General features: G+C 43.3%; 1 protein-coding gene across 2 annotated transcripts in view; it reads left to right on the top strand.

Moving 5' to 3' along the window:
• The first annotated feature begins 485 nt into the window (after positions 1 to 485).
• The window catches only part of vwa8 (von Willebrand factor A domain containing 8), a 414,855-nt gene continuing 404,734 nt past the window's right edge, over positions 486 to 10,606 (top strand). The window contains exon 1 of one of the 2 annotated variants that reach the window (XM_078559607.1): positions 486 to 565. Coding sequence is in view for 1 of the 2 variants with exons in the window: in XM_078559606.1 (XP_078415732.1) it covers position 565 (1 nt within the window). In the remaining variant the exon portion in view is untranslated. The remainder of the gene's footprint in view (positions 566 to 10,606) is intronic. The other variant, XM_078559606.1, reaches the window with a different exon arrangement.

The following is a 10,606-nucleotide window of genomic DNA, read 5'->3' as shown; positions in this document are numbered from 1 at the left end:
ATCTCATTTGGTTCTGAATTTCTTCCTTCAATTCAGTACTTTTTATCGTAGGGTGACAAAGAGTTTGCACATGGTTGTCGGGAAGGATGAACTCAATCTTGGGAACGAATGTATTTAAATTAAAAATTGTGTCCTCACATTTTAAATAATTGTTTGGTTGCTGAGAAATACAGATGTCAGGGATTGAGCTTGTCAAATGTAGTGTTGCTGTTTTGGGTCTGATACTGGTGACTTATGAATAATTAAAGCAGTTGTGACCCATTGGAATCATCCACTGATGGAATGACAACAGGTGGTTTGAAGATTTCAGAAAAGCGAGGTGCAATGGCAAAGGACTGCAACCTGAATGGCGGCGTTCAGTATTGTATGCTGCATCTGTATTACTGTTAACTGGCTGGGGATGTTTTTCAATTCATAATGCAGTTGAGTGAAGTGGCAAATCTTTTTAAAATGTGAAGATTTACTCTGCCTATTTTTAAATTTGTAGGTGACACAATTAGCATTGGCGATGTTCAATTTAAGCTGAAGGAGCCTAAAAACCCTGAACTTGTGCCCTTGAAACACAGTAAGTAAAATTGTTATTTTCTCCTTTCAATTATTATAAATATTTTTCTGCTTAGTATGCTAGTGACTCTGGTCGGACTGTAAAGTAGGCAAGGCTTTAAGGAGAAACTGGTTTCAATTACAAATGATATTAATTATTAAGGACAAAAACAAAAATACCTGGAAAAACTCAGCAGGTCTGACAGCATCTGCGGAGCGGGATACAGTTAACATTTCGAGTCCAAATGACTCTTCATCAGAACTAAGGAAAAATAGAAAAGAGGTGAAATATAAGCTGGTTTAAAGGGGTATTGGGACAGGTAGAGCTGGATAGAGGGCCAGTGATAGGTGGAGATTGCCAAAAGATGTCATAGACAAAAGGACAAAGAGGTGTTGACGGTGGTGATATTAGCTAAGAAATGTGTTAATGGTGACATTAAGGGTAGAAAGCAGGACGAGAAAGGGACAGATGGCCCTAGTGGGGGTGGGGTGGGGGGGGGGGGGGGGTATCGAAATAGGCTAAAAGGTAGAGATAAAACAATGGATGGAAATACATTTAAAAATATTGGAAACAGGTGGGAAAAGAAAAATGTATATAAATTATTGGAAAAAGGGGAAATCGGAAAGGGGGAGGGGTTGGAGGAGAGAGTTCATGATCTAAAGTTGTTGAACTCAATATTCAGTCTGGAAGGCTGTTAAGTACTAGTCGGAAGATGAGGTGCTGTTCCTCCAGTTTGCGTTGAGCTTCACTGGAACAATGCAGCAGGCCAAGGACGGACACATGGGCATGAAAGCAAGGTGGTGTGTTGAAATGGCAAGCGACAGGGAACTGTTATCCTTGCTGAATTATAAAAATGGTTCTCAGTACGTGGGCACTACTTGGAAAGTTTGTATTTAGTGCTCATTCCTAGTGGCCCTTGAAAAGGTGGTGCTGAGCTGCTGCCTTGAACCACTGCAGTCCTTGTGGTGCAGTGGATCCCACAATGCTGCTGGGCAGGGTGTTTCAGGAGTTTGACACAGTGATGACGAAGGAATGGTGATATATGTCCAAGTTGGGCTGGTGTGTGGCTTGGAGGGCAAATCGGAAGTGGTAGTGTTCCCATAGACCTGTTGCCTGCATCCTTGGAGGGGGAGGATCCAGTTTTTGTGGTACCACGTCGGGACAAATAACATAGGTAAGACTAGGAAAGAGGACCTGTTTTAGGATTATCAGGAACTAGGAACTAAAAGAACAGGTCCTCAAAGGTTATAATCTCCGGATTACTACCCGAGCCACGTGCGAATTGGCATAGGGACACGAGAATAAGGGAAGTAAACACGTGGCTAAAGGAGTGGTGCGGGAAAGAGGGGTTCCATTTCGTGGGGCACTGGCATCAGTATTGGAACAGGAGGGATCTGTACCGTTGGGACTGTCTCCACCTGAACCGATCGGGACCAATGTTCTAGCGAAAAGGGTAAATAGGGTGGTCAACAGGACTTTAAACTAGAAAGGCTGGGGGGGGAGGGAAGGGTAAAAGCTCCAAGAAATATGACTACTGGGAAACAAAGCAGCAGGTTAGTGTGTGGGGGGGGTGGTGGATTTGACTTCATGGAAAATTATGAAAAAACTGAAAAGAAAGGAGAGCCCAGGAGAGGCTATTAAAGTCTCCAGAACACAAAATAGGACAGAGTGTTTGGAAAGGGCTAGGAATCTAACTTCAAGCATATCAGATAAAGGGACGACAATGAGAAAGGGGACAGGAAATACAGGACTGAAGGTGTTGTATCTGAATGCACGCAGTATACAAAATAAGGTAAATGAGCCTGTGGCGCAGATCGAAATTGGAAGGAATGATGTGCGTGGGCATCACGGAGGCATGGACTGCAAGGGGATCAGGACTGGGAGCTAAATATCCAAGGATATACATCCTATCGAAAAGATAGGCAGGTTGGCAGAGGGGGTGGGGTTGCTTTGTTAGTAGGAAATGAAATTAAATCGATAGCAAGAAACGACGTAGGGTCAGATGATGTAGAATCTGCATGGGTAGAGTTGAGGAATCGCAAAGGTAAAAAAGCCATAATGGGAGTTATGTACAGGCCTCTGAACAGTAGTCCGGATGTGGGGCACAAGATACACCAGGAGATAGAAAAGGCGTGTATGAAAGGCAAGATTACAGTGATCATGGGGGATTTCAATATGCAGGTAGACTGGGAAAATCAGGTTGGTAGTGGATCCTAAGAAAAGGAATTTGTGGAGTGTCTACGAGATGGCTTTTTGGAGCAGCTTGTGGTGGAGCCCACTAGGGAACAGGCAATTCTAGATTTAGTGATGTGTAATGAGGCAGATTTGATAAGGGAGCTGAAGGTGAAGGAACCCTTAGGAGGAAGTGACCATAATATGATAGAATTTACCCTGCAATTTGAGAGGAAAAAGCTGGAATCAGATGTAACAGTTGAATAAAGGCAACTACAGAGGCATGAGGGAGGAGATGGCCAGAATTGACTGGGAGATGAGCCTAGCAGGAAAGACAGTGGAACAGCAATGGCAGGAGTTTCTGGGAGTAATTTGGGAGACACAGCAAAAATTCATCCCTAGGAAGAAGAAGCATACTAAAGGGAGGACAAAGCAACCATGGATGACAAGGGAAGTCAGGGACAGCATAAAAGCTAAAGAGAAAGCATACAATGCGGCAAAGAGCAGTGGGAAACCAGAGGATTGGGAAGCCTACAAAGACCAACAGAAGACAATTAAAAAAGAAATAAGGAGGGAGAAGATTAAATATGAGGGTAAACTAGCCAGTAATATAAAAGAAGATTGCAAGAGTTTTTTTTAGATATATAAAGGGTAAGAGAGAGGCAAAAGTGGACATTGGGCTGCTGGAAAATGACGCTGGAGAAGTAGTAGTGGGGAACAAAGAAATGGCGGAGGAACTGAATAGGTACTTTGCGTCAGTCTTCACAGTGGAAGACACGAATGACATCCCCAAAGTTCAAGAGAGTTGGGGGCAGAGGTGAGTATGGTGGCCATTACCAAGGAGAAGGTGCTAGGAAAACTGAAAGGTCTGAAGGTGGATAAATCACCAGGACCAGATGGATTACACCCCAGAGTTCTGAAGGAGATAGCTGAAGAGATAGTGGAGGCGTTAGTGGTGATCCTTCAGGAATCACTGGAGTCAGGGAGGGTCCCAGAGGACTGGAAAATCACTAATGTAACCCCCCTGTTTAAGAAGGGAGTGAGGCAAAAGACGGGAAATTACAGGCCAATTAGCCTGACCTCGGTCTTTGGTAAGATTTTAGAGTCCATTATTAAGGATGAGATTTCAGGATACTTGGAAGTACATGGTAAAATAAGGCAAAGTCAGCATGGTTTCATCAAGGGGAGGTCATGCCTGACAAATCTGTTAGAATTCTTTGAGGAGGTAACGAGTAGGTTAGACAAGGGAGAGCCAATGGATGTTATCTACTTGGACTTCCAGAAAGCCTTTGACAAGGTGCCGCATAGGAGGCTGCTCAGTAAGATAAGAGCCCATGGCGTTAGAGGCAAGGTACTAGCATGGATAGAAGATTGGCTGTCTGGCAGGAGGCAGAGAGTGGGGATAAGGGTGTCCTTCTCAGGATGGTGGCTGGTGACTAGTGGAGTTCCGCAGGGGTCAGTGTTGGGACCACAACTTTTCACTTTATACATTAATGATCTAGATGAAGGAACTGAGGGCTTTCTGCCTAATTTTGCAGATGATACAAAGATAGGTAGAGGGACAGGTAGTATTGAGGAGGCTGGGAGGCTGCAGAAAGATTTGGACAGGTTAGGAGAATGGGCAAAGAAGTGGCAGATGGAATACAACGTGGGGAAGTGTGAGGTCATGCACTTTGGTAGGAAGAATAGAGGCATCGACTATTTTCTTAATGGGGAGAGAATTCAGAAGTCTGGAGTGCAAAGGGACTTGGGAGTCCTAGTCCACAATTCTCTTAAGGTTAACTTGCAGGTTGAGTCGGTAGTTAGGAAGGCAAATGCAATGTTGGAATTTATTTTGAGAGGACTAGAATATAAAAGCAGGGATGTGCTGCTGAGGCTTTATAAGGCTCTGGTCAGACCAAATTTAGAATATTGTGAGCAATTTTGGGCCCCGTATCTCAGGAAGGATGTGCTGGCCCTGGAGAGGGTCCAGAGGAGGTTCACGAGAATGATCCCAGGAATGAAAGGCTTAACATATGAGAAACGTTTGAGGACTCTGGGTCTATAGTTGATGGAGGTTAGAAGGATGAGGGGGGATCTGATTGAAACTTACAGAATACTGAAAGGCCTGGATAGAGTGGATGTGGGGAAGATGTTTCCATTAGTAGGAGAGACTAGGACCCGAGGGCACAGCCTCAGAGTAAAGGGAAGACCTTTTAGAACAGAGATGAGGAGAAACTTCTTTAGCCAGAGAGTGGTGAATCTATGGAATTCATTGCCACAGAAGGCTGTGGAGGCCAGGTCATTGAGCGTATTTAAGACCGAGATAGATAGGTTCTTGATTGGTAAGGGGATCAAAGGTTACGGGGAGAAGGCGGGAGAATGGGGTTAAGAAACTTATCAACCATGATTGAATGGCGGAGCAGACTCGATGGGCCGAATGGCCTAATTTCTGCTCCTGTGTCTTATGGTCTTATGTTGGAAATCTGAGAGCATGACTTTTGCCAGACTTGCTTGATTAGTCTATGGTACAGCTCTCTTAACTTTGGCACCAGTTTTTTTGGGTTATTTGGAGAGACTTTGCTTCACAACCCAGGTGCCTTTTTATCCTGCTGCTGTAGCACCGTAAAGCATTTTCTGTACTCCATTATATATCTTATGTACCTCTCTAAACCAACTCCCCCCCCAACCTAAAAGCCTTCATTTATCAAATTGCTCCTCACAGCTCTTTCCTCTGTCGTTCATCCTTGTTGCTTTCTTCTGTGTCTGGATGATCCCTCACTCTGTGATAACAGTGCCCCGACTGAGTATGCAATGTATGTGCAGTTTTCACTCTGGTGCCTAATATGGCCTTTGATCACAAGCTTCAATCCAAGATGATAATCCGTTGATTTAATCTCCATACTGCTGAAAATATTAAAATGCCTTCCCATTTGTGAAATAAATATGGGTATGCCTTTGCTGTGTTCTGATACGATGCTTTGGACACATCCAAGTTGTCAATCCAGTTTGACTTTTGCTTTTCTTTCTCGTGGTTTGATACAACTGAGTGGCTTGCTGGGTCACATCAGAGGTCAGTGAAAAGTCAACCACATTGGCATGGGACTGGAGTCACACATCGGCCAAACTGACTAAGGGTGGCCAGTTTCCTTTCCCCGAGGGCGTTGTTTTAAACATCCAACTGATTCACTCAATCTGACAGCTTCATGGTCACTTTTACTGATTTGACAAATTTTTAAAAAGCTGAATTTAAATTCTCAAGCTGCCATGGTAGTATTTGAACTCATATATCCCCTGGATTATTTTTCTGGGTCTCTGAATTACCAGTTGCATAATTACTAGGCTGGTGTACCTATATTTGTCCATGCAAAATGTACCAGTTTGAGAGTGTTAAAGGCAAATCATGTGTTCTTTGCTGGAATACATTGGTTTCCACTGTATTCCTATTCGTTCAAATTTAAATGGTTATGATCCCCATGGAGATCAACAAACCAAATTTACCAAATGACCTCAGTGGACAAAATTTCAGCTTTTTACAACCTCTCCTTTGACAATCAAACCAAAATCAACATAAATTGAACATGAATTAACAGGCAAATCACAGCCAATATAAGTTAGAAGTTAAATCGCAGATACAATAAAGATCGATCTCTCAAATTTACTGGGCAGCCCACTCGGCAAACACCACACCAATTTCAGCCACAAAGTCCTTGAAGGCTCAGTTTTCCTCGGGTAGAATTCCAGCTCCTTTCCTTTGAGGAATTAGCCACTGATTTTCAACTGGCAGCAGCTCCCATTCAACCCAGGTTTACAGGTATAATTTTCAACAAAATGATACACTTCTCCAGAACCTTTTCAGCTCTGCTCTTGTCTGTCTGGGCTGCGTGAATCCACCAGAATAACTTATCTGAACCACCAGCAACAACTTTGTACACTCTATGGCCAATTCTGGTTGTTCAGTCGCTTCAAAGTAACAGAAACAGTGGCAGCAACCTTGTATCGTGCTTACTGCCTGCTCCTACATCCAGCCTTCGGGTTTTCCATTTCCAGCTGAGCCACCACCACCTTCTCCCTCGAAAACCTGGTCACATGGATCTATTTCTTCTCCCACCCTCTGGGTCACGGGAGCGTGGGTTTTTTTCGCCCATGTAGGGGTACAAATACAGGACCTGTGAATTTTCCCAATGCTGTCCTCCAGGAGGCCCAAGTAGCCTCTCCACACTGCGCCAACAAAGTGTGAGAAATGGATGTTTTTTTAAATAAATATTTTTGGGTAATATTGTGTTATTCTGTGGAAAAGTCTTGAGTGTGTGTGTGTATGATTTAATTAAGCGGGGCAGAGATTAATAGGAGACAGATTGTCTGGGGGGTTTAAAAAATGAAGAGGATAGAGGTGTTATGTTTGAGGAACAGGTAAATAGGTTAGATCTAGCGTTTGCATTTTAAGATAAGTTGAGAGTTTCTTTGAATATCAAAGGGGAGTCAGAGGTACAAAGAAACATGTTTGCATCTTGCAGGAGTTCCATAGGTAAATAGAAGGGGATATTAAATTTTGTTGACCCGAAAGCAAAGACAAGATAGAGACATGAAAGATTTTATATTTGGAAGGATTTGTGTTTCAAAGTGGTGTGAGAACAATGGAACCTGAAATGAAAGGTGAAAAAAAGATATTTCAGAGTTACTGTGGAGGGCTTAGGATAGCTATAGCTAGAGTTGCTGTTTGAGCTGTTGAGGTGAGCTGGGCTGGGAGGAGATGCAGTTTGAATCAACCATCCAGTCAAGCCAGAAAAGTCTTGGGCAACAAAAAACAGTTTCATTCTAAAGTTTAGTTTTCCACAGCAGAATGGAAGCTAGATACATGGTCATATGGCATGCCTTTATTGAAGCTACAGCAATTTGCCTTGGATAATATTATTGGATTTTGTACAGTTAAATATCTATAAGGGAGTGTTGCTTGGAAGGTGTTTACTTGTGGGTCTGATCAAGTGGAGAGTCTTTTTGAGGGAAATGATCGTAAGACTAACCTTAATTGTGCAACTGTAATCTTATGTGCTTAAGTTTTCTTTTATTCGTGTTAATAAAACTTTTAGTTTTAATTTTTAAAATCCCAAAACTATTACTGGACCTCTTACTGCTGAGATCTTTTCTTTTTTTAGAATACAAAATAAAAAGGTTATGGCCCATAAGCCAAGTTTCCCTCTGGGATTTGGTTTGCACAGCAATTAACACCAATTGTGGTCATAACATGAGTGGAATCCACAGCTCTCTACCCAGAGCTACCCCTCACCCTCATCAACACACACGCTGTTTCACCTTGTTAACGCGGCCAATGAACACAATGATCTCATTCTGCTTCTGCACATTGGTTTCCATGGTGACAGGCTGCTGCTTTATATACTATAGATGGTGGTGCTGCCGCCACCCGGTTCAGGCTTGGGTTCAAACAGCAGCATCTAGGCCTGCTCCGAGACCTGGGTGTTGTGTACGGCCCCTCCCTGCTCCATTATCGCTGATTCCATTATAGTATTGTATTAAATGTAAAACTTCACATCTCTTATCTGTCTCATTGATCTATATTAACTCCCATTTAAGCTCCCATCTGAACAGATATAGTCAATAGTAAAGAAGTGGTTTGACAGTGAGACTTTGGGATTAAGGGACCCAATCCTTAAATATTGAAAGACAAATTAATTAGATGGCTTAGATCGAAGCATCTGAGATTTTTGATTTCATAAGTAGAGACATTGAGCCCAAAAGAGAGTTCCAACCCTATACAAATGATTATTTTGGCAGCAATTAAAATATTGCGTCCAGTTTTAGATGGTCTACTACGGGAAGGATATTTAAGCCATGCAGAACGTGCAGAAGAGATGATATAAGCAGCTTTAGTTATGAGGACAGACCAGCGAAACTGTTTTTATTTTTATTTTCATTTGGAATTGAAAGGTTATGAGATGATCTCCTAACTCTGTTTAGAATTGAGTTTCAATGATGTATAGCAATAGAAATTTGTGTTTGTGTAGCATGTTTAACATGTATCCCAGGCCCAACCATCTTCTGCTGCTTCATCAATGACCTCCTTTCCATCATAAGGTCAGAAGTGGGGATGTTCGCTGATGTTTGCACAATGTTCAGCACCATTCGCAACCCCTCAGATACTGAAGCAGTCCACGTCCCAATGCAGCAAGACCTGAACAGTATCCAGGCTTGGAATGACAAGTGGCAAGTAACATTCGCGCCACACAAGTGCTAGGCAATGACCATCTCCAACAAGAGAGAATCTAACCATCGCCCCTTGACATTCAATGGCATTACTATTGCTAAATCTCCTACTATCAACATCCTGGGGGGGGTTACCATTCACCAGAAACTGAACTGGACTAGCTATATAAATACTGTGGCTACAAGAGCAGGTCAGAGGCTAGGAATCCTGTGGTGAGTAATTCATCTCCTGACTCCTCAAAGCCTGTCCGCCATCTACAAGGCACAAGTCAGGAGTACGATGGAATACCCTTCACTAGCCTGGATGAGTGCAGCTGCAGCAACACTCAAAGCTTGACACCACTCAGGACAAAGCAGCCCACTTGATTGGCACCCCATCCACAAACGTTCATCCCTCCATCACTGACACACAGTGGCAGCAGTGTGTACCATCTACAAGATGCACTGCAGAAACTCACCGAGGCTCCTTAGACAGCACCTTCCAAACCCACGACCACTACCATCTAGAAGAACACCACCACCTGGAAGTTCCCCTCCATGTCACTCACCATCCTGACTTGGAAATATATCGCCATTCCTTCACTGTCGCTGGGTCAAAATCCTGGAACTCCCTCCCTAACAGCACTGTACCTATACCACATGGACTGCAGCGGTTCAAGAAGGCAGCTCATCACCACCTTCTCAAGGGCAATTAGGGATGGGCAATAAATGCGGGCCCAGCCAGTGACACCCAGATCCCATGAATGAATAAAAAACAAAGAAATGCCTCAAGCAAACTTGACACTGAGCTGCATAAGAAGATAGGTCATGTGACCAAAAGTTGATTTTAAGGAGTGTCTTCAGGATGAGAGGTAGAGAACCGGAGAGGGAGGGAATTCCAGAGCTTAGGACCTTTGCACCTGAAGGCATGGCCACCGTGTTGGAGCGATTATTATTAGGAATTCTCCAAATGGCAGAATTGGATGAGTGCAGAGATCTTGGCTTGGTGAGTGGTGGGGCAGTGGTGATGACTTTATCCTGGAGGAGTTTGGGCAGGGTCATTTGAAAACCAGGATGAGAATTTTAAAATCAAGGCGTTACTTAAATGGAAGCTATTGTAGGTCAGCAAGTATGCGATGATGTGTAAGCGGATGTAGGACAGAAGCAGCAGAGTTTTGATTGAGCCCAAGTTTGCAGAGGGAAGAATGTGGGAGACTAGACAGGTCATGTAATAATAAAGATGTTAAACTTAAACAAACTATTTCCATTGGCCTCTAAGTCAGTAATGGGAAGGCATCAGTTAAGAGCAAGAAGAGTGATTAGTAGAAATTCAAATAAGTACAGAAAGTGCTGGAAATAGTCAGCAGGTCTGGCAGCATCTGTGGATAGAGAAACAGAGTTAATGTTTCGAGCCGTATGTGATTCTACTTGCGTTCTCGTACCTGGTGATTGGAGGAAATGTAAATCGGGTAACTGCAGGTCAGTCAGCCTAATGTTGGTGATGGGGAAACATCTAGAGTCCACAATCCAGGCAAAATTAATGGTCACTTGGAAGGACACTATCCTCTATCCATGACGATATATTACCGCCAACTGCATGAGTCCTTATATTGCCTATTAACCTTCTGTATGGTACCTTGTCGAATCCTTTTTGGAATTCCAGGTATACAGCACCTACTGGTTCTCTTTTATCTACCCTACTGGTTACAT

This window comes from Cetorhinus maximus, chromosome 16, assembly GCF_964194155.1.
Source record: "Cetorhinus maximus chromosome 16, sCetMax3.hap1.1, whole genome shotgun sequence".
Classification (NCBI taxonomy): Eukaryota; Metazoa; Chordata; class Chondrichthyes; order Lamniformes; family Cetorhinidae; genus Cetorhinus; species Cetorhinus maximus.
This window is presented reverse-complemented; position numbering and strand designations above follow the sequence as displayed.